Source organism: Sciurus vulgaris, assembly GCF_902686455.1.
Source record: "Sciurus vulgaris genome assembly, chromosome: 7".
Taxonomy (NCBI): Eukaryota; Metazoa; Chordata; class Mammalia; order Rodentia; family Sciuridae; genus Sciurus; species Sciurus vulgaris.
Window position 1 is genome coordinate 107,120,431 of NC_136467.1, and position 25,906 is coordinate 107,146,336.

A 25,906-nucleotide genomic window follows, 5' to 3' on the forward strand; every position below is an offset into this window, starting at 1 on the left:
AATTCAACTGTACCACACACGAAGCTCTAATAGGCACAGTATTAGAATTTGCAACTTTTGATATTTAATTCCATTCTTAAAGGATGGACTTAGGACTTAGGACTTAGTATTACTTCCAGACATAAGTAAGGAAACAATCCTACAGATTCCCCATAATCAATTATCACCATCATCTCATTATGAGAGTTACAAAATTATTATTTTATTACTAGCTTCATTCTTATTTACATTTTTAGTTATGAAGCTACAATAGGAAATAATCTTATGCCTCAGAACAAAATGTCATATTATGAATCATGTAACACAGATGATCTTTAGTGAATCATATATTCTAATTTTGTCACTTAACATCATTGTCCTAAAGGAAGTAATATTTTTAGCTGGTATTAGGACATAAAGTTCAATGCTTCTCATATTAAGAATTACTATTATGGTAACAATTTATAATTATTAACTTCTGCTTTACTTAACATAGGTCAAATATTAAAGTAAACATTTATTCCTAAATTCAGTGAAGAGGTTTACATGTTTTCTATTAAACAAATAAACAAATATTTCCTCCAGTACATTTTTGGAATTAAAGATTTTTCTTACATTTTATTTTTTACCTACATAATTGTTTGAATTATACAAAAATATTTTGGTTAATCAACAAAACTCTACAATTAAAGAAAAATCGGGAGACTAATGGCACTTAATCAATGAACCCTTTGTATTATTACATACATTATATAACTGTATACTTAATTAAATAAAATATATTTTTTCTTATTAAAACTGAATGTTTTATTTTTGTTCATTGAGGTAGGAAAAAACATATAAGCAATCTGGCAATGAAGATCAGCAGTTAGATTTCTCATCCAGTGAATTTTGTATTTCATATATATTTTTTGATGCAGTTGTTTTGTTTGGTACTGGGGATTAAACCCAGGACTTCAAACAAGTTAAACAAGTGCTCTACAATAGTCACTGGGTTTGTTGAAGTCTTATGAACAAACTTGGGGTGACTAGAATTAAATTAATATCAATATAGGACACTTAATGTTGATTTGAACATTTAATTGATAACATACTCAATGCTTTGCCATTGGTTGAAAATTAAAACTGCTTGAAACACATGTTGGGTCTGTTCATATGTTGCAAAAAGTTATTCCCACAATAATTTACCTATTTATGTATATAACTGTTTGTATTATATTAGCAATTGCTACATAGTCTCTGACTCTAATTTTTATTTCATATTGAATAATGAGAAGATGGGATACATATAAATACCAAAATGACAAAAAATTATGAAGATTGTATCTTAATTTTCCAGATAATTAGGACCTATTTGCTCATCTGAAAATTGATCATTGGCATTTAATGATCTGCAAATGTCTAACTATGTACAGAGGAATCCAAGAAAATACATTTTCTCCAAATGTTTTTTGAAATCAAAGTTAAAAATAGCAACCCAAATAATATAGATTGTTTATATTACAGGCTAAAGGAAAATTCTTCTGCCTGGTTGAATCTACACTAAAACAGATGTCTCAGCATAACTTTGACAAATCTGAAAGTATTTATATTTTCTGTGAAAACAAAATTTCATTATCAATTTGGATATATCCAGAGATTCCAAAACCCTTCAACAGAGTAATGGGAACACCTGTGAAAATAGGAATTTGTGTTTAGAACGTTGAGGTGATATTCACAAAACTGTTGTTCCTGGGGAGAAAGAGGACATGAAGAAGGATTTCTATAGATTGGTGAGTCTTAGAATATGCATGATGAAACCACAACCAGGGAATTTCAATTTGGAAAGCATTGAACATATTTTTCCCTTGGATAATTTGAATTTTGAGATGACAGTATCACTCAGTGTTATTTTGTATATAGGAACTCTGCCTGATGCTGCCAGCTAGAATGACATGATGCTTTGGGAACACCTGGAGTTACTACCTAATGTCTAATATATAATTATCTTAATCTGTTACAAATATTTACCTTTGTCCTGAATTTCATTAATGATTCAAACTAAGCAACTACAAGTACTTTCAATTCCTTCTGGAGAAACTGAAACATGACAGATGGAGATCCTCTGCAGCAAGAAACTATTTGAAAGAAGAAAAGAGTCCAAGAAAAGTAGAAGCAAAGATCCCCAAGAAAATTAAACTATGCAAGAAGTCCAGATTTAGGTCTTCCCCCACGCAGAATTTCCCATGCTTGCACAACACAATGTTTATATCCCCAAATTTGAAGTCAAAGTTTTATACCTTCCTTGTACATTTTTTACTTATTTCTTGGTCTTCAGTCTCTCTGCTATTCCTTTCCTCCTTATCTTACTTTGACTTTTTTCTTCTCCTTTTGCTACTGCCTTTTGCTTCCTTCTCTTTGAGACAAGATGCAACAATTATATAGTACTTTATATAATAGTAATTTATAGTAATTAGAAGAGTAATACATAAATATAAGCCTAAACACAAACAGTAGGAGTCAGAAGCAGTGAACAAAGTAAGGGACTCAAGTATCTCGGGCAGGTCTATATGATAGATGTCTCATATAACCTCTTAAATTAAAAAAAGATCCCTGTGTTACATTAGAAGCTGATGAAAGAGGGAATATTTTATTTTGGTTTCCTGTATTTTTAGTTAATTTAAATTTTCAATTTGTTAGCATGTTTTAAAGTTGTTGCATAATCATTTTGACATCAGTTTCTAAGAAATAATGTTTTTAATCCTATTTGCCTTGTATTTTCTCTTAAAGTACTTTCCCCACATAATGTATAAATGATGACTAAATAACTTGGAACTATCACTTCTAGAATCTGAAAATAGATTAGGAAATACTTTAAGATTATTAATGTTCTAAATGTAACAATAACTTATTTTAGTATAGAGAAGATAGCAAGAATGAGCCATCACCTGAAGGGTTTTTTCCTAAAATCTTTGATCATGACTTCCATTGGTACTTACAGACTCACACATAAATAGCAGTTTTCCACAAATTATCAAAGAACTTTCAAGTTTGAGGGAATTTAGAAGTCATCTTATACAAGCTTCCTTCTCCAATTGTAATGACACATTTGCCAGCATTCTTTCTTTCATTGTTGTAATTTGCATTTTTTTCATAATTTTCATATTTTTTCACATACATTATGACTTTTGTTTAAACAATATTATCATGACAAGTGGGACAGTGCAGGGATAATATCCTTCATTGTTCATCAGAGAAAATTGGGTATTAATGTTGATCCTTGGTCCAAGACGTCTCCCTTTTACCCCTTATGTATCTGTGTCATCTTTTATAACATTCTCAAACATTTATCAGATTTTAAGATTGTTATCCTCATTTATAAAGGCACAATGAGTACCTTAGACCAAATTACATAGCAACCAAGGACGTATTTGCCTGGAATATACATTTCCTATACATATTTTCCTCCTGAGAATATCTGCACGTTTTAAAGAGGTTTTCTACCAGCTTTCATCACATTCATTGATAGCCCCATCTCTAACCAAGGGTAGTATGTGACCTTGCCCTGGATGCAGATGAGTATGTGTCCTTGTTTAATGTATTTAGCTGCTGAAGTATGAGATCCTCTTGTGTTAAGAGAGTTCGTGCTTTCTAGACTGTTCCCTTCAATTCAAACAAAATAGAAATAACTGAGGATGACGGTTCATAGAGGCTCCCTCAGGGTGCTTACTTGGTCGCCAGGATCATCTTTTTTCTTGCTGTCTGTTCCTTCTGTTCCATATGTTGTCTGGCAAGGTGTTCTCCTACTGCTTTGGCTGGAAACTCTGTTTCACATGTGTAGCCAAAATCCCGGGCCAAATGCAAAGCCTCTCCTGTTGGCAGACAACACAATTTAGTTTCTGATCAATATCTAACTCCCTAACAGTAGTATCCTACATGTACCTGAAGTTCCACTCTTGGTTGTGGTTAGATGGATCATTTTTCCTTTTCATTCTCCAAGAGAGAAGACTTATGGGGGTCAGTGAGGAGGAATAAGTAGAAACCGAGGATCAGAGACAGGACTTACTAAGCAGGGTTATGCGGAGAATTGAGAGGCAAAAACAAAACACAATCCAGGAGTTAGTATTCCTCTCATGCTGTCGTCATTAGACCAGATTGGTATCCAAAATTCTATACAGTTATTCCCAGGGGAAAAATGCTCCATGTGCATATCATGCTGTTTTCCACAAATATCTAGCAAAGAGTGCAAATAACTTTTCAAAGTAGTTGGAACTTGTTGGAGGACAAAAGATATGAATTATGTCCATTTTATAACATTACATTAATAAAGATAGTAGAGTATGTGATTATAGAACTAGCATTACCAGGCCTCAATATGTTATAGCACTGTGTACAATTCTTAGGTATAATAAAATCAAAGATAACTTTAGTTTTTCACAAAATATGAAGTCCAAGTAAATTTTTAAGAGATGGGATAAGAATGTTTTACCAGCAAAGTAAAACTGAGTGAAGGAAATCAATCTAGAAAGCACTTAGTAGTTTTAAAATTCACTCAATTTAAATCTTATCTAGTAATTAAAACTTATTTTTAAAAAATCAAGCTTGAGCAGGGTTTATAGCTCAGTTTTAGAGCATATGAGGCTCTGGGTTCAACTCCTAGCCCCACACACACAAAAAATAATTATCAAGGTTTTGTGGTATATACCCTAAGCACCAACTTTGGTTAAGGTACAAAACTAGGAAGGACAAAGTCACAGCAATAATAGTAGCAATAAAAACAAAAACACAATATTTGATAATTTTCATTATAGCTATAAAAACATTATCTGTACTTTATGCACATTTATTAATATTATAGTGATATTATATTGGAGATATTGTATATAAATAGCAAATAGACTTTGAAGTGATTTATGAAACTTCAAATGAGAAAAAGGTGGTGTTCCTAGGGAGATGGTCCAACATCCACATAGTTAATCAATTTTTTTCCATGAAGAAATATAAACTAATCAGATTTGATGACAAAAATTATGAAGTTTGTTTGATGATTGGCCAAACACCCTAAAAAGTGATGGGTTCAAATAAATATTATTTTTTCAGATAGGGAAATTTATGTTTACAAAGAAAATTAACAATTGTAGAAAATGGGAAGGTATTTTAGGATGGAACAGAGCAGAGAAAATATAATGGTGAGAGTAAATTTTCCTTGAAATTATTTATTTATTTATTTATTTTTGTACCAGAGATTGAACCAGGGGTACTTAACCACTGAACCACATCCCCATTCTTTTTTATTTTGAGACAGGGCCTCACTAAGTTGCTAAGTCTGGCTTTGAATTCATGATTCTCCTGTCTCAGCCTCCAGAACTGGCAGATTATAGGCATGCACTATCACACCTGGTATTTTTAGTTGTAGAGAAATTAGGAATACAACTAAAAATATTAAGAATAAAATGCAAGAACTTTTCCCAAACATTTTATTATGAAAAATCAAAATATAGGAAAGTTAAAAATTGTACAATGAACATTCATATGCTTATGCTGAATATTACACAAAATTTGCTTTATCACATATACAGTCATGCTTCTATACCTCCATATACCATTAATCTATATTATATTTTATATACTTCAGAGGAAATTATAAATATCAGTATGCAACCTCCTAAAAACTTTAGCATGAATATGATTAACTGGGGTTCAATATTTTGTTTATAGTCTTTTTCATAAAAATTTTCCTCTCAAAAGAATTCCTTGACATATACTAAGAAAATAAAAGGACTAAGAACTCTCTAACAGTGGTTTGTCAGTATGATTGTGTGTGTGTGTGTGTGTGTGTGTGTGTGTGTGTGTGCATTTGTGTTGCTCAAATCAAACCCTGAGCCTTACAAATGCTAGGCAAGTGCTCTACCACTTAGTGACATCCCAGCTTTGTTTGTATGATTTATGCCTAATGACTAAATAAGAACCAGCGGGGTCTTTGTCCTTGTTTATTTGTCAGAAAAGAACATTTAGACAATGAGATAGCCTGCTGTGACTAATATGCAGATATTAGTTAGCATCCTGATTTGAATTTTCAATGTGCACAAATATTAACCCAACATCAAAATTAAATGCCACATTTATGCAAGTAAGTCTAATTTTTATTTGTTACCAGAAGACATTGATTTTTCTCACTAACTCATTCATGCTGTAACCATTTCTTTCATTCCCACAATGTGAAGGCTCCTATTCCAGGCCTTTGAAAAAAGAGTTTAATATAAAAATGTCACAACAAAGTAAATTTATTAGTGCAGATAATGTTTATGAACTAGTTGATAAAGTCCCCTCACACAACATTTTAAATGAGCCATGGCAGGTCTTTAGTTGAGATTTTTATATTCATATGGTAGAAAACATTGGTTTCCCCCTCCATTTTAAGTAGAAAGATGACATAACTAAATAGAAGGGATTTCTATATTAATTAGCATGCATGAGTGTTGCTAGTTTAATGGAGGATGACAGTTTTGGGTAAAGCTGTATAAGCAATATATTTGAAGTGTTTATTACTAGCATAGTTTATCACCCTAACCAATTAGGAAAGAAAATGAATGTGTATTTAGTGAAAGAAATGGCACAAGGATATTTTTAAAAGGATATTGCAGTACCATATAGGCTGTTCGCTTTTGCTAGAGAAATGATAAAGGGAGGTTATTTGATAGTTTTCAAATTTGTAGGTAAAGATGTTAAAGCTTGACCCATCAGCTAATGCTACTACAGCACTTGATCAGAGGATGAACTCTTATGTTTTTTAGGACTCAAAAGTATCTTGCAACATAATAACATCATTGGCATTGTCATCTTTATACTAAAATTATGTATGCTGGTATAGCTTCACAATGCATTGTTCACACAGAAATAAGTGATTTAAATAATATTTTAATGTAGACTAGTACATATATAAACAATGCAAACAGGAGGATGGCAGCATGCCTCTTGAATTTTGTGCTAAAACCTGATTCCTGAGGATCTGTTCCATTTTATGCAAAGCTCTCACGTGTGGTGGTATTAAAAACAGTTTGAGTGGAACAGCTGCTATTTACATTTACACTGACAGCCAGATTCCTCCTTCCCTTAGTTCTGTTTACTGCTTCTAACTGCTTGCGATGTAACATTGTTACAGGATGTATAGCAATGCTACATCAAAAGAAGTGGCAAGTGAAGACACTCTGATATGTAGTTAAAATGGGTATATCCTGCCAAGAAAGTTTTTGTGCATGAGGACCCAGGAATGAATGAATAAATGGATCCATGAACTAAAACATAGATATCTGAAACAATGAACAATCTACAGTCAAATCTTTTATAGCAGATACCTTAGAATCGAAGGTTTAAGGAAAATTAAAATTTTGGCATCAAAGAAGTATACGAAGAAGAATATAGGGGAAGTTGACTGATTTGTGAAAAAATAAAGACATACTAACTTCTCTGTCATTATGGTGGGACTAAATAACTCTGTGAACAATGAACAGGCTCAGTAACCTGTGGTGGAAAGGGTATTCCAGGAAGGACCAAGAACATTGTCCCTTCTATTCCCATGAATGGCTGCTATCACCTCACTTCTACAAAGAGATGAGGTAGGATGCCACAGTTATTTTATTTTTTGGGTACTGGGAACTAAACTCAGGGACACTCGACCCCTGAGCCATATCCCCAGCCCAATTTTTATTTTATTTAGAGACAGGGTTTCACTCAGTTGCTTAGCACCTCATTTTTGCTGAGACTGGCTTTGAACTTGTGATCCTCCTGACTCAGCCTCCCCAGCTTCTGGGATTACAGGCATGTGCCACAGTGCCCAGTTTATTTTATCTTTAATATGGTTTAAAGTTCTGCCTTTATTTCATTGTATTGTGACACTTGGCTATCTCCTCTCTCACCCTGTCAGTCTGTCTGTCAGTCTGTCTCTCTTTGTAGTTCTGTGGGGGTCAAACACAGCTACAACTGAGCCATACCTCCAGTCCCATCCTCTTATCTTTTTTTTTTTTTTTTAACTTTCTTTCTTTTGGCACTAGGGGTTTAAACCAGAGGCGCTTTACCACTGAGCTACTTCCCTAGCCCTTTTGTTATTTTTTATTTTGAGATAAGATCTTGCTGAATTGCTGAGGGCCTTACACCCGACCCATCCTCTTATTTTTAAACACAACTGAAACAACATAATAACTTTGATAAATCCATCAGTTTTATTTCATATTAATTCAAGAATTATATAATTTAGAGATAGGATCCATGGGTGTTTAGGAAGATGAGATTAGTGCTTGGAAAGGAGTATCCTAAGTGCAAGGCTTCAGGCACTATGTACTATATAACAATACCCTCTCCCTTCCAAAAACGTGGAAATCACTGAGGGATATTCAACTTTTCAATATTAACAGCATTAGAAGATGACTCTTGCTTTTTTAAAAAGCAGGGAAAAGTAAATTCCAGACATGGGAAGAACATAAAGAGATAATTTGCTCCCTGGTTTCAGGGAATCTAGGGGAAAGTATAAGGAAAAACAAGTGGCAATCATTGATGCTGCCTTGAAATGCGAAGTTAATGGAAAAATTGCTTGTGATGAAGTTGACTACACATTGTACTGAGGTTCTAGTTCTTCTGGGGCAAATCTAATGGTGCTTTTAGGTAGAAATAAAATATCTGATTTTTAATATCTTACGCAGTTATTAAGGATTTGTCTTTTTAAAATTATTGTATTTTAAGAAAAATGTACTTTATACAACTAAAAGTCAATATTCAACACTAATTTGTATTAAGCACCAATTCCACATTGTAATTCATTAGAAAATTCCTACCAATTACCACTGTAACAATATTACCTCACAACAATTTAGGTTTAACTTAATCTTGCAATAGGCAATGTCATTAATGAAAGCAATAATTCATATGTTTTACATTACAGTCATTTATCTATGATTTCAATCTTATTTTCATGTATAGTGAGAGAGCACATTTGAACCTAAGGAATTATTTCAAGATGTATGTATTCGAAAGTAAATTTGTGAATAGTTTCAAATCTGGATAAGATATTATGTTAAATAAATTTTATTTATTTATTTGTACTAGGGATTGAGCCTACCTCTGAGCTTTATCCCCAGCCCACTTTATTATGAGGCAGGGTCTTGCAAAATTGCTAACGCTGACCTAGAACTCATAATCCTCTTGCCTCATCCTCCTAAGTAGGTGGGATTACAGACATATAGTATCATACCCAGCTAAAATCATTGTCTTATACAAGATACAGTATAAACCTATAAAGCTAAGGGATAAAGTTGCTACATTTATTATAAGTTTTTAAGCTATTCTGAAAGGAGAAAGAAATGCAGTCTACAACACTACATTTCATATGATCTATGACATAGGTGTCTTCGAATCTGGTAACTCCCCTAGTTTAATGATAATTTTCTTCAAATACCAACACTTTGTTTCTCAAAGCAATAGTTTGTTCCGCATTAAATAGCCTACAATTAGCACAATACCTGATTTGTAACAGGTACTCACAACCTTTGTCCTTTTTTTACATGAAAAAGCTTTAAAATAATTTATTGGTTAATTATAATAGTCCTATGAGACATCCCCTCCAAAGAATACAGTGCAAAACTAAAACAAAAGAGACTTGCTGGAAAATTAAATATATATTAAAAACCTATGAAAAAAGGTATGTCTAGCAAAGGAATCATTTAATTAAAGACTATATTAAAGACAAAGCTCTTCATCATATTTCCACAACCTGGGAATTTACTTTAAAAATGGGTGTTGGATTGGGGACTAGATCACTAGTGGAGTAGTTTGCCTGCCATGCACAAGTTCCAGGGTTTGATCTCTAATCTTACACACACACATACACACATAGACACAAACACATGCATACACACCCATGCCTGGGTTTTATCTATATCAGTTAATTTCTGGTGATAGGGCATGAACATTTTTTTGAAAGCTCCTAAAGTAAGTCTCTCAAACCATAGTTGAAAATCACTATCCTAAGGAGAAGAGAAAGCATTATGTGGGGGTGGACTACACATTCTCACCATATGTGAGGATTCTGAGACTTACACAAAGGAAAGGCAGTCACTGGGGAGTTAATGTTAAGGTGTAAGAGCCTGTCTAGCCAGGTTCTTGAAAGATGAATTATACCTTATTTGGCTGATGCAGTATAAACTCCAGAAACAAAGGAGGAGATGTGGTAATTGGAGCAGAAAGAGCATTATTAGGGAAATAGTGACAAAAATTACTGAAAAAGTCAGTTTGTACAGGAAGATTTGGTACATGATAGTTTGTTTTTCAAGTTAGTAGGGACATGATGGATTATCATTAAAAGTGTTGAGACAACTGGGTGGCCATCTGGGGAAAAAGCTACATCTATACCATATATCCAACAACAAAACAAATTCCAGATGGATCAAAGATTTAAACATAAAAATAAAACAGCAAAGTAATTAAAGAATAACATAGAATAATTCTTTTATAATCTTAAATTTAAAAGGCCTTTTAAAGTAGTTTTGTTATACTCAAAAACTAAGTGTAGAGAAATAAAATATATGACAAATATGATTTCATCAACATGAAAGGCTTTGCATGAAAAAGACTTGAACAAACAAATGAATACCTGTTAATAGCAAAGAACAAAGAACAATGAAAGCCAGGGGTGAGAGGGCTTGCAACTTACACCGCAGACAAATATGTGTGTGTATATATATACATATATGTATATATGTGCATATATGCTATATATATGTTTTTCTGTGTACAGAAAAACAAATAAAATGAGCACTTATAAATCAATGAGAAAATTATCAAAAGTTACCCAAGAAACACAAAGTAAGTGAACAGACATAAAAGCTCATAGAAGTCTAAAAATATGTTCAACTTCCTTTTAAAAGAAATTTTTTTCAATCCATCAAATTAGCAAAAATGAAATTGATAACTCCCTGTTGAGGCCAGAAGATAAAGAAATATCATGTCAATTTTTATAAGCTCCCCATTGACAATAAGATTATAAATTTACGTTTTGAGAAGAATCTGTCAATAACCTATCAAAATTACAGATATAAACATCTTTTGATATTTCAACACCATTCCTAAGAATTTCCTGAATAGATGTACTTATATGTCTGCATAAATATATAAGTGTGAGGTTACTCACTACAGCATTATTTATAATAGCCAACGGCTAAAAGCACATCAATAATATTTAATAGAAGACTTATTTAATAAATTATGATACACATGCTCAATGTAATGCAAGAGTGTTTAAAAGAATGAATGACATGTAAGCACTAGAAAAAGAATGAACATTCAGATAAAGTGTAAAACATAAAGTGCAAAATCATGTTATAAAAGGTTGTAATTTCTTTTGAAAATGAAAAAAATGCATACACACATATTCTTGGAAGGAAACAAGAGAAACCAATAATGTTTGTTTTCTTCTGGGAAAGGAAATGAATGACTTGGGGAATGGAGTAAAAAGGCAGTATTTCACTCTTCACTCTTCTGTAACTTTTGAATTTTGCATCATTTTTATGTATTATCTAAAGTTATGTTAATTAAAGAATAAGATTGGGGCTGGGGTTATAGCTCAGTTGGTTGAGTGCTTGCCTTGAAAGCACAAGGCACTGGGTTCAAATCCCCAGTACCACACACACACAAAACAACAACAACAAAAACAGAATAAGATTACTCTTTGCCCTGTCCTTAGATTTAATTGTGAATGCATAATTTTTTGCAACTGAAACATGGACAATTCCAAGACTTTGTTGTTCAGTCAGGGTTAGGCAATTGTAAAAATAGAGTCTACAATTTGATTGGAATATCTATGAATTTTGATAAATGTAAACAACAGGGAAAAAGTATAGACTGACTAACTGTAAAATACATTGGTTGAATCATAAACTTTGGGAGAATCAGAGAAGAAAGAAAGCAAGTCACCCAAAAGTACAAAAGTAATGCAAACACATGTGCTTTTTATTTTTCTTTTTAAAATCATCTCATCTTTGGTTCATTTTTATTCTTTCTTAAATTGACAGATGATTGTATGTATTTATAGTGTGCAACACTGTATTTTCAAGCACTAATCTCCAGAACTTATAAGTTACTCAAAAAACTTTACACCAAGAGTACAAATAACCCAATCAATAAATGGGCTAAGGAAATGAGCAGACACATGTGCTTTTTATTTATGTCACTATTTGTAGAGTGAGCAATTAGGCAGACCAAACAGGACTAGAGTAAGGCAGGCATGTAGGCTTGCATGTATCTGCTTTCTGTGCCACAGTCACTGTGAACACAAACAGGATTTTAAGGACACTCCACACACATAGTTGAACCTAAAGGCAATTGTGTAGTGTCCTATTTCTTCTGCCTCTTCCCAGTGGCTCAGGAAGCTGAGGCAGGAGGATCGCAAATTCAAAGCCAAACCCAGAAAAAGTGAGGTGCTAAGCAACTCTGTGAGACCCTGTCTCTAATTAAAATGCAAAAATAGGGGCGGGGATGTGGTTCAATTGTTGAGTGCCCCTGAGTTCAATCCCCAGTACCCACCCCCAAATTCTTCTGCCTCTATATGCAGGGAAGTGGTATTAGGAAGCAAGTAATTTAAGAAGATATTCAATCTCTGAGATGGTATTTATCTGTCCATAATATTGCATAGTACAATTTTAGTTTCATTGAAGCCAATTATTGAATCCTCTTAAACATAAGTTCTTAGGTATTAGATAACAATATCTAATTGTTAGTTAATTACTACTGCCAAAACAGATTCCTCTCGATACAAACTGTTCTAAGCACTGAATAAGAAATTCGTTGATAAGACAATACTTACTGATCTGACAAAAATAAGTCTTTTTCCAAAAGAGGCCTTAAAATGAGTAACGAACAGATACTGCTAGAAGTAAATTTATTGAGCCCGATTCTACTGGCAGCTCTGAAATGCAAAACTATTCCCCAAAAGACATTGCCAATGCCAGAGCATCTGCATGCAAAAGGGAACATCAGTGTCCCCAAGAACTTGATCTTCCAGGTGGTTGTCTTGCTGACAAGCACAAAAATTGGAACCACAAGAAGGAGTGGGGAATGCACTAAACTTCTCACACCATATGTGTTTTTAGTAGAAAGCTAAAAACTTTTTTCCCTAAGGTGACACTAATGTGGGAATATAATGTCTGGAGAAGACCAGTGATGGAGTTATTTGGGGGAGGATGATTCTTTTATATATATTAGGATGTCATGAGTTCCTTAAGAGTTTAGCTTTGTAAGTCTAAAAAAGGGCATTGCTGGTACCTGTGTGAGGGCAATGAGAATATCAATTTTATCCTAAAATTCAAAAGAAGAGTGACAAAAACTGAGCATACTCTGAACAGATATTATCACCAACACATGGCAAAAGAATTCTAGTGGTTTATTCCTAGAAGCCTCAAGCAGTGGACTGTACTGCTTCCTAAAGTCAAAAGGATGAATTTGTAATGTCAAGAGTTCTTGGTCAGAAATAAAAGCAAGAATCAACCACTGGGATAGATTCAAACTAAAAAGCTTTCTCTTGGCAAAGGAAACTATCAGTAATGTGAAGAGAGAGCCTACAGAGTGGGAGAATATCTTTGCCACTCAAATTCAGATAGAGCGCTAATTTCCAGAATCTATAAACTACTCAAAAAACTCTACACCAAGAATACAAAGAATCCAATCAACAAATGGGCTAAGGAAATGAACAGACACTTCACAGAAGAAGATGTACAAGCAATCAACAGATATATGAAAAAATGTTCAACATCTCTAGTAATAAGAGAAATGCAAATCAAAACTACACTAAGATTTCATCTCACCCTAATTAGAATGGCGATTATCAAGAACACAAGCAACAATAGGTGTTGGCGAGGATGTGAGGAAAAAGGTACACTCATACATTGCTGGTGGGGTTGCAAATTAGTGCAGCCACTCTGGAAAGCAGTATGGAGATTCCTCAGAAAGCTTGGAATGGAACCACCATTTGACCCAGCTAACTCACTCCTTGGCCTATACCCAAACGAATTAAAATCAGCATACTACAGAGATACAGGCACATCAGTGTTCACAGCTGCTCAATTCACCATAGCCAGATTGTGGAACCAACCTAGATGCCCTTCAGTTGATGAATGGATAAAGAAATTGTGGCATATATATACAATGGAATATTATTCGGCCATGAAGAATGATAAAATTATGGCATTTGCAGGCAAATGGATGAAATTGGAGGATATCATGCTAAGTGAGATAAGCCAATCTCAAAAAACTAAAGGACGAATGATCTCGCTGATAAGCGGATGAGGACATATAAGGGGGGTAGGAGGGGTTAGCGTTAGGGTTAGGGTTAGGTATAGCGTTAGGGATAAGGAAGGTGGTAAGAATGGAGGAAGGAAGGACTGTATAGAGGGAAAAGAGGGATGAGAGGGGTGGGGGGAAGGGAAAAAATAACAGAATGAATCAAACAACATTGCCCTATGTAAATTTATGATTTTTAATAAAAAAAAATGGAAAAAAATAAATAAAATATTTCCCATTTCTAAAAACAAAAAAAAAAAAATAAGAGTTCTTGGTCGATATACCACATCTATTCATTCATTAACAAACTGATTTTTTAGTCCTTGTTCACTAGAAAGGTGGTCTTGCAAGCTCAGGATTAGAGAGACAGAGGGGACACAAGACCAAGTGGTAGGATTCCTTTCTACTGTATTCTGTGGTTTGGGGAGTGGAAGAAAAGAATTTTCAAGATAATCTCTAACTAAATTGGCACCCTTTTAAAGTACTTATTACAGGAAATAACAAGTTAACATTTAATGTTACTCTAACTTCTGGGGATTAAATGGCAGAAGGTAATCAGAATTCCAAAAAACTTCACCAAAAGATGCAAAAATGGTGCAGAAATTTGCCTAGGAGCAGAGGAGATTGAATTCAAGGTGAAAAATAGACACAGGGATTGATACTTTTTTTTTTTCCTGTCCTTTAGTTTAATTCTATTTCAATTCAGAAATAAATAGAGCAGCATCCAGCAATGTAACTGTTTGTGATCCATGACACAAAAGCAAATCCAAATGGAAAATAACTGTGGGGTTGCAAAATTGAAGACATGAATTCTTATCTCATGGCATACAATTGTACAATCTTATACAGAAGAGTTCATGTCTCTGGGCTTTAGTTTTCTCATTGAGAATAATGATAAATTTCTTAAGCAGTGACTTGGTTCTGGGCAGCATGCTGAGTGCTTTGCAAGCATTCTGACTTAATCCTTAAAATAACAATATGAAGAGGGTACCATTAAAAACACTTCTTTATAGATAAGGACCCTGATAGAGAGGTCCTGTTCCTTTCTCTATGGAAAGTTGTAGAAGTAAAGTCAAACAAGCTTACTTTACTACAGAAGCCACACTTTTAAATATTGTGTTCCAGTACCTTAGGCTACTCAATCTTTTTTTTCCCCTTCTACAGCTACAGTTCTTGATTCTAAATAAATTTCAGTATTAAGAAGCACTGTTGTTTAGAAAGGAAGAAAATACAGTATAGGTATTACTCTTCATTACATGCCTGTATGCCCTGACGGTGCCAAGTGTTTAATTAATGTGCATGTAGTTAATCCTACAAAAGACATGGCTGTGGTATATACAGATGATAGACCATCAAACTTTTATCTTTCCTTTACACACCATAGAGCTGTGTTAAAGGACTCTGTCCAGTTAGAGATTATATTTTCCAGCATACCCTAACCCCATCCTTGCAATTAGTGATGAGTTCTCAGAATGTGAATAGTAGTAATAAGGTCAGTCCTGGCCAGAGTGGGTAAGATGGTGTGTGCACTTAGCATAATGCCTTTCTTCTCTGTGAGCTGATTAAGTAGGACATGTAGGACACTGAGAAGGGCACGGTTATAGAGGAAGAGAACTCTGGATCCTTGGTCTATAAATGACCAATGTAGCAGAAAGGAAGACCTTTAGTGAGGAATACCCACTTCAGACTGTGAAAGGGAAAAATAAGCCTTCGTTGTGTTAAGGAACTAAAAATATGAGGACCAAATGTTATAACAATTAGCATTACCCTAATTATTTTAGATTTTATGGTCTTTTTAAAATAGAAAGTATGAAGCTCAATCACGTTAAGTAGTCTGATCAACGTCTGACACTATTTCAAAAGTGATATTATTCCAGGTGGGGAAGGGAGCACTAGGCCAAGGGTTCATAGATTTTGCAAGTAGCACACTAGTTCACCTGAAGTAAAGATTGTTTGGCCTGGAAATTTATGGATTATTTTTTTGAAACTGAAAAGCAACAGTAAGAAAGTATTTAAACTAAAAATGAATGGAGATCATACACAATAGTTGGACCTGGTGCCATTTCTTTTGCTGATGTGTATTTATACTCTCCATTGATCCACAGCATTCAAAAAGTACACAGCATATATAACACGCACCACAGATGTTTACTTCTGGTCAAAAAAAAAAAAACTGCCACTCAAGATATTTATACTTATAAGCATAAATATACTGTACTTTCTTGACCAATAATAGTGCCTGAGAATGCTATACAAATCTTTGTGAAATCAGAAAAATTGTTCTGAGAAAGTATCTCACTCATATGGACAGAATGTCCTTTAAGCAACACTCTACAATGTCAGACACTATGGAAAACCACTGGGGAGGAGTGATAGGCAGCACTGACCACCAGCTTTGCAAAGGTTTTCCTGGAGTAAAATACAGGGGAAGCTACAGAACATGCCAGTTCAGAACTAGTTCCCAAATAGCAAGAATATTAGGACTAGAACATTAATATTGGCCAAATTCTTTGAATGTTTTCTAGTGATAGAGTGTTTCCACTGCAGAAAAGTCTGGGTTTTTCCTGATGTCTCCTCAGGAAGATCAGTGCATTAGGTTAAGCAACACTAAGCCACCACAGATTCCAGAGAATGACATCTCTCTGGTATTATAGACATTAGGATAGAACAAGGAGAAGTTAAAGCATTGTGACTAACAAGGAGAAATGTAGAGAACAGGCTTACAAGAAAGTGGGACATGAGAACTTGCACCTAAATGACAGTTACATACTGAAACCTTAAATGAAGACGTATGAGTGAAAAGGGAGTAAGATGGGGTTTTGCATTTATGGGAGTCTGGATTGAAATATTTTTACCTTGTTTCTATTAAACATTCCATGTTATGTGAACCATCCCCCCCAAAAAATGCCCACTCAAAATACCTTATGAAAATAATCACTTTTCAAGCAGTTTGATAAATTTAAAAAGTCTGAGAGGTTGCTCTAATCTATCATCCATTGCTTAGTAGGTATGATGATATCTGCAGCAGAGATGTCGTGAATTATTAATATATATTATAGATTTACATCAAACAGCCCTCTTATAAATTCCCAAAGTAACCTCTTAAAATAATGACTCCCATATGTGGAATCGAGAACAATGCTATGGGATAGAGATATCAGTAGAACGACTCAACTTAGTAGAAATATAGAAAAATTGTTTTTAAAATAATTAAAAACAAAATGATTAAAAATGTAAGGCAAACATGGAAACCTAAGAATATCCTGTAATGTCAGTGATGGCTGTTATTGAAAAAAAAAGTATTAATTTGCTAATTTGAATTTCCATCATGAAACACCTTACTCTTTACTGATTGGATCTTTTTATTTATTTATTTTTATTGTAAACAAATGGGGTACAACTTGTTTCTCTGTACATGAAGTAGAGGCATCTGATTGGATCTTTATAAAGATTGTATCTCTCTGCATTGAGAGTTTATTATGGCTATAAAGTCATGGAAATTTGAACTTCATGAGATTTATTTTTATGTTTTATCTATCAGAAATAATGCCAATTGAACATATATCTCTCTTGTTTCATGTACTATACCAAAATGTGGGAAGATGATTGAACCCTAGTAATGTATTGGGCCACCACGCTGTTTGAGAAACTAATATTCTCGGCATGGCTAGGTTACTCTGTACAAATTTCAAGCAACAGTTTAAAAAGGATAAAAAATACTGGTGATTAATGTAGAAAATTCAGGAGATAAAGCAGAGATATCAATTAAAAAACTGAATAATAAAAAGAGTAGTGTTCTTTTCCCCAAACTGTATGTTTGGAAGAAAGCTGATGGACCATTTTTGATGACTAGAAATCTAGTTTCAGAATTTCCCAAAAAGAATCTAAAATGTTGCTGGTTCTTGCAAAAATATTTGACTAAGGAGAAAAAAAATTAAACCATCAGCATGCTCAATTCAAGGGATAATTCACTAAGTGGCAAATATGGCAAGCTATGCAAACAGAACAGACTTCAGGTCCTTTTGAGGTCTAAAAGGATCAAAGTCCCAAAATTTCTAAAGAAAAGCATCAACTAGTTGAGTCTCTCAGGACACTGATAAATCAGTAGTGTTGGTTTTCCATTTCTCTGTGTCCATCCAACATTGCCTGCAGAACAATGTTCTTGAAGGGCCAGGAGCCTAGTGTAGGGCACGGCATTGCTGTCTGGAAAGGGTTTGTCGGCCATTTCTACCAAACCAATTGAAATGTGGGAATGAATCCTCAACGATGAGGTTGTTCTTTCTGTCAGCCCAGGGTTATACTGATACCTGTTCAATTTACGTGAAATATCCTGTTCTTCCAGTATTAGGTCTCCTCATATCTTAATATAACTGGTAGTTTTTGATAATGTTGGTCATAAATTCTGACTTAATAGTGACTTAAGAAATCAATTTAGGAAATTTTAAATTAGCATTTGAAAAGAACACAAAAATATGGAAAATAAAAAGAATATCAAAGAATGTTGCCCATACTTGTGAAACTTTAAAAATTGTACATAAGAGTAGGATTCAGGGTCATAACATACAGGGCTCTGAAGGATGCAAAATGTCCTTTTGTCCCTAAACCTCTGTTCCAAAGTTCCACCAAAGTACCTGGAATTCATCACAAACAGATTTGATTCTCTTCACTATGAAGTTTTGAGGGATTTCAGAAGGACTCAATTAAGCTAAGATGTACCTATAAAGAATAAAATCTTCAGTTTCTTTATCCAAGATTTGTGGTTAAGAATAAGTCATAGTCATATGACTATAACACAAGTGAGGAACTATTTTGATAGGGAAGGTATGATCAAAGACCCCACGGATCGTTCTAGGATTTCACATATTTGACCTGCACCCTTCTGGTTAGTATGGATAGGTGATTTCTACACCGGATACCCCAGTGCTCTTGACTAACTTGAAATCAATAAGGATATTTGTGAACATACTCTCTATGGATCTTCTGTGTATACTGGCCAGTACTTTCACAGACACTCAGGAAAAAGGTCTTTCTTGAGATCTTTACTTTTCACATCAGTTACAAATTTCATGAGAATTCATAGTCAGTCTATCCCGGAAAGTGGAAAGAATCCCAAGAAGCATCCATTCTATTTAAACATTATTATTCATCAGAATCACTGGGGAGCGATGCCAAGGCCATACCTCAGACTGCATTTCAATTGATTTGGAGATGGGGCCCAGGCACTTTAAATCACACCTTCTCAGTTGATTTTACTGTGTCATTTGTTTTGAGAATCACTGCCATCTACATGTTTGTTGTTGTTGTTTGTTTTTTTGTTTTTTCCATACTGGGGATTGAACCCCAGACCTCAGAGATGCTAGGCAATTGCTCTATTACTAAACCATATCACAGCCATTTTTAATTTTATTTGGGACAAGGTTTGTTAAGTTGCCCAGGCTGGCCTTGAACTTGTGATCCTCCTGCTTTATCCTCCTCTGTTGCTGAGATTACAGGCATGCACTATCACACCTGGCTCCACATAATACTTTTTTTGGGGGGCGGCAGTGTACCCGGATTGAATTCAGGGGCACTCGACCACTGAGCCACATCTCAGCCCTACTTTCTATTTTATTTAGAGACAAGATCTCACTGAGTTGCTTAATGCCTTGCATTTGCTGAGGCTGGCTCTGAACTCTCGATCTTCCTGTCTAAGCCTTCCAAGCCTGTGGAATTACAGCTGTGTACCACTGCTTCAGACCACAAAATTCTTAAATCTCCTCTATTATATCCTGAGCAAGTGTTTTGTTCTTTTTTTAAAATAGCTATAACCTTAATATTTTTAATTAAAATGACCAGGAATCCATCTCTCTTTAGAATCAGATTGTTGTTGCTATTGTTGTTATTATTTTTATTATTTCTTCAGCTCTATTTTTATTATTATTATTATTATAGTTTGCTCTTCTTCAGTGCTCCCAGCCAACGTGGGTGGATTAAATCAAATCCCTCTACCGTGGGTCAGCCTTCAGTATCAGCAAGCACAGGTAATGCAGCACAAGATCTAAAACATTATAAGTTGGGTATCCCTTAACCAGTATGTTTAAGACCAGAGTATTTCATAGTTTGGAGTTTTTTGAGTTTTGGAATATTTGAATAGATCTTGCCAGCTGAGCATTGCTAATATGAAAATCCGAAATCCAAAATTCTTCAAAATCCTAATTTTTTGAGCATCATGTGGGAATTTTTAAAATTTTTAATTTTGGAACTTTTCAGATTTTGAATTTTTGAGTAAAGGGTGCTCAACCTGTAAGAGTAACACTTACTAAATATTTGTTGTAAATAATATCATTGTGATTATTGTCATTATCACTATTAGCACAGAAAAGACAAATGTCAGTAGCAGAAACACCAAAGCAATTTTGCCAAGATAAATGTAAACACCTCACTAATTTTTAATGTCAAATAATAAATATTATATATTAATACTATGGAAAAAGTCAAGATGTTTGTTTTTGTGTTTCAGTCACTTACCACTCCCAATAGTACCATATTGACAAATGACCAATGCTAGAAAAGGGTCACAGGTGGGTTCAGGTGAGGCTTGGCACAAAAGGCCCCTGTCATTCACATTTAAAACAATAGCCTTCTGGATTATGGGAGAACTTTTTTTTGACATTCAAAAACTACCCCCACAAAGTTTTTCTTTATAAGTACCTAATAATTCTTCTTCTTAGAAGAAGATGGCATGAGAAAGTACAAAGTTTAGTTCTTACAGAAAAAAAAAAAGGAGAAAATGTAAATTGGAAAAAAAAATAACTTCTGGGAATTTATTTCTTTGTCTCTTTCTCTACTACTTCACCTCTCTGACTCAGTTTATCCCCCGATAAAGCCATGGAATTTCACTGTGCTCTAAGAGATGTCTACTAGGATTAACACAATGTGCTTTCAGCCTTAGTATCATGCCTAGACTCCTGTGAACTCTTCATAAAGAATTATTTATCCTGTAGATCATGTTGTGCTGAATTATAATAAGTTAAACCAGATTTGTCTATACTTTAAAATAATAACAAAAATGAAATGGGAGAGCCAGGTTTTGTTGTTGTTCTTCAGGGAATACTTGGAGAAGTACCTAAATCTTCCATTGTCTTCTTCCCTAATACTGCCAAAATTAACAAGTTAATTGACATCCTATGAAAAATTTAAGTCTTGTATTAAGCCAAATTAAATCATCATTGCCAAGATTACTTAGGAAATTCACCTGTAACTTTTTAGCTACCTTGCTTAATAGTGTAAAAAAATAAAATAACATAATCTAAAAAACCTAACAGAGAATTTTCAACCTTCCATCATTGCTTTACAGTACTGAAAATGTCATACCTTCAACTAAGGACGTGAGGAGGGTAACATTGGCTGCTTTCCTTCTTCCTGCTGGCAAGTTTAAGCCCAGTCTATCCAGTTTCTCTCTCAGGCAGCGGCCTCCATTCTTGGATTTTGCTCTGTCCAACAAAAATAAAAAGTAGGTTTTGTTTGTTATTTCTGCAATCCCACAGTGCTGGGGACTCGAACCTGGCCTCGAGCATGCGAGGCAGGTACTCTATGAGGTAGGCTATATGGCCTGCACTTAAAAAAAGTAGGTTTTGAAAGTTTACATTCTGGAGAAAATTATGAGAAGCCTTGACAACATGGAGAATACACTGGATGGAAGACAAAATAAAGACTGAGGGTTGAAGGTGTTGGATCTATAGTTAGCAGACATACAGTGCTGGAACTAGCACTATCTTACCTTCTCAAAATGCCTCCCAGGAGTGAAGCATTGAGGCACTCAGGTGGTGAGAGTCGCCTCTTTACCTCAGCAATGGTCACCTTGTATTTGGAAGTAGAACTGAGAAGGGACAAACGACCAGGAACAGAGCAAAACAAGTCTGTGGGGTTGACCACACAGGTGCCACCTTGGGAGGAAAAAGTACATAACAAGTTATGAAGGTGGGAGAAGAAAACTATATGAGAGGCAGTTAATATCAAGGGATCACTTGATATTCGGTAGTTACATGACAGCAGTTGTACCTATATATCACCCACATTATTTCAGAGAGCTGCTCTGAAGATGCCCTTCCAAATAATAACCAGAGTTTGATCTTTCCACTATCACACAGAAAATTGTTGTGAGTATACAATGGTAATTTTAGAGAAAATTGGTGTCTTATAAAATATAGGATGGCTCACCAGACACATCAAAAAACACTTCAATTAATTAAGCACCTCTATTCATTGAAAACTCAGATGCTAAGAGTCAATCCCACAAAAGGTAGCTATTATTTATCCATGGTTGCATGTGTATGTTTACACACAAAATATATGGATAGAAACTTTTTAGGCATGATTTGTTTTCTTTTCCAAAATGTCTGAGAATTCCATCTTCTTTCCCTCATCCATCTAATAATTAAGGGCACCACAGTCACTCAATCCTGACATATCACTAAAAATAATCTGCTTATTGCTAGAAATTTCTAGCCCATAGGCAATAACAGGTCAAATCCTTTTGTTATGTGTAAATTTGCACACATAAGTGAATATAGCACAAGATCTGAACATGTTAACACTTAATAAATGTTAGTTATAAATAATATTATTGCTGTGGGTATTGTTATTATTACTATTAGAATGAAAAGCAAAGGGAACTATTAATAGCAAAATCATCAAAATGATTTTGACATGCTGGAATTTTAGGAACAGAAGATTTCTATTGCCAAGGTCCAGAAAGTCCCTTCAGCTTCACCTTCCTTCAGGAATAACATGAGATATTCCCTAATCTCAGGCATCTACCACCCACTGAAATAGACTTGAGGACCCAAGGGGAATAATCAGTGAGGAAAGTTTCTTGCTGGCAAATTTCTCACTCACTGCAAAAATCTTAAGCCAATGTCCCCATTGCTAGGATGGTGGCTTTATGTTCTAGAACTGCAAGGCTACCTCCTCATGCTTTGAGCCCTGTGAGGAAAGTTTTTTAAGGTTTGGTGTTGAATTCAAATTCAAAGTTGTCTTTTCCGAGCATGCTATTGCTTTTTCAAGTTATGGGTAATCTTGAGACTCATTTCCAGTTCGAGTTCTATGAGGAGAAAAAAGAAAGAAAACCACCAGAAAAGTGTGGTCCAACGTGTTTTTTTATTAAAAGTGTGGTCCTCAAAAGATAGCATTGGAGCCAGGCATAAAGGCACATGCCTGTGGTCACAGTAGATTGGGAGGTTGAGGCAGGAAGATTGCAAGTTTGAGGCGAGTCTGGATAATTTGTAAGACCCTGTCTCAAAATACAAAAATAATAATGGACTGGAAATGTAACTCAGAAAGAGAGCATGCCTGGGTTTAATCTCCAGCAAGAATGAATGAATAAATAAATAAAGATAGCATTGGCATCCTAGGAAAAAAGTGTGGAATCTCAGACTTTCTGTCAAAATTTGCATTTTGATAAAACCTACTGGTAGTACATATATTCTTTGAAGTTTGAGAAGGACTAGACTAGGACTCTCCACTTGCCTCTCAGGTAACTCCTACCAGCTATTACTAAGCAGCACAGTGACTGTTAAAGCAGGGGAGTCGCTGCATTCAGATTCAGGAATGTTTACCCTGCAGGGAGACACTTTGATTGCTTAATAAATTCCCTTACTCACTTTTCTCTATCCTCCTGGCTTTCCACTCTCTCTAGCGCACGCCCTTTCTTTTCCTTTCTCTTTTCCTCTCATTTTCTCTCTTACCCTGCAGGGAGACAGATTCAGGAACGTTCCCCAGTCTGAGGCCTAAAGAAACCAGAGGACATTTCGGAAGAAAAAAGGACCCCTGATGGGAGGAGAAGACTAACTAACCTTACTCCACTTTTAAACTATTTACACCTCCGTAATTTCAGGAATTATTCCTGGCTGTTTAACTGTCATCCAAGTTTCCTTGGAAAGTGCTAAAGACCAAGGTCTTTCTCCTTAAGTACTGAGGCTGTCAGTGTCCCTGAATGACCCCTAAAACAAAAGGGAAGAGAGTCAGAATGTTAAAGAAAGCTCTCCAGGCTGCAAGTTGGGTCCTGCATGTTTAGCCAAATTCTTCATGCCAGTTCCTGGACACCTGTCTTCAGTTTAACATCTGAGAAGTCATAATCTCAAATGCCAAACTTAGATCCTTTGCTTGGAGTCAAACTTGTAGCCCACAGTACAGAAGACTATAAATCACCTTCTTCAGGACATAGAAACAAACTCACCTGTGCTTTTGCACTTTGCATTCTCATAGAGTATTTTAAACCAGTAACTAACAACAATCATAGTAAAAACAAATTCCCAGATTCCTGGGCCTGAGGCTGCCAGTCACTTTCATTAATGTTTTACCTTTGTACCTACAGATACAAAATACACTTTAAAAATAAATAAAATAAGGTGACTTCTCAAAAGTTGAGCAGGAAAGCAAAATGAGTATCAATAAATTTGGAGTTTAGAGTCATACTATGAGAATCATGGCTCTGATTACTTCAGTATTTAGGTTAGTCTAAAGAAAAATATTAAATCTCAAGAACAAAAATCAATGTCTACATTCACAAGCTCTCTCTGGAAAAGGGAATTCTACCCACAGTCACATGAATAATAAGTAAATTTATATTCTTACATTAGCATCCTTCTCTCAAACACTATCCAGTATATATTTAAGGGAAAAACAAACCTCACCCAATCAGTCCCAAGTTTATTATGAGTGGGAGAAGAAAGCATTTGAGCATATATACATATGGTTTTGCTGGCTGCTAAGGAAGGACATAATTTTAGACATTTCCTCTTTTTTTTAGACCCTTTTTCTCTCTAATCTTCAGTGTGTTAGAAACCAGATTTAAAGAAATGCAGATGATCATCAGTCTTATACAAGAAGTTAAATAAAATTCTTCCCCATTAGAAAACTACTACCTTTTTGACAAAGTGAATGCCATGTGCTGAAAACCAGCTGCTCCCAGAAATACCACTGAGTCTGCTACTAGCTGTGTGCTAACTCCCTGGGTCCTAAGACTTTCCTACATCCAGTTTGGTTTTCTGGCTTATGCTCAAATAGGCATGTATTAGGTAAGTTACACAGGCTGCATATTAACAGTATGCTTTATGCACACACAAATTGCCTGAAGGATTTATTTTGTATTCAGGATTAGCCATCAACTCTAGAGTCTTTTATTTTTTATGTCACAGCATCTTTAAAGGGAATTTCTGTTGCTTTGATACTTGGCATTGCTGCTGCCTTGGGGAACTCTCTTGTTCTGGCTAAAGATTTGGCAACTTGTAGAGTTTACAGCAACTTGGGGAACCTGATATTTTTCTTTTCAATGTTTCACTTTTTAAGGAGGTAGGAAAAAGTCAATATAACCAAAGTTTTGCATTTGGAATGATGATAGTGAGGGGTCAGTTCTTCTCTATGGGGACCCAGACTACAGATAGCATGGTGAGACCTCGAGAAGGAAAGTCATGGAAGAGTGGACCTTACCAAGCTGTAAACAATCGTTACTGGCTGAAGTTCCTTATGGTGCCCGTGCTTCATGTCAACTCTCATTGAAGTTATGTGGTCTCATTTTTTATTCAGCACCCTAGTTGGGGATGTCTTTGCAGCCAGAACTAGAGTGCTCATGCAAAATTCCAGAGTT

At 34.9% G+C, this 25,906-nt stretch overlaps 1 protein-coding gene across 3 annotated transcripts in view; it reads right to left on the reverse strand.

Annotated features, from left to right (window-relative positions):
• Window positions 1-25,906, reverse strand: part of TFAP2D (transcription factor AP-2 delta) — a gene marked incomplete at both ends in the record, with an annotated part of 57,872 nt that overhangs the window by 13,977 nt on the left and 17,989 nt on the right. For all 3 annotated transcript variants that reach the window (XM_079146132.1, XM_079146134.1, XM_079146133.1), the window contains 3 exons: window positions 3,689-3,830; window positions 21,634-21,752; window positions 22,040-22,205. In XM_079146132.1, coding sequence (XP_079002258.1) covers window positions 3,689-3,830; window positions 21,634-21,752; window positions 22,040-22,205 — 427 coding nt within the window. The remainder of the gene's footprint in view (window positions 1-3,688; window positions 3,831-21,633; window positions 21,753-22,039; window positions 22,206-25,906) is intronic.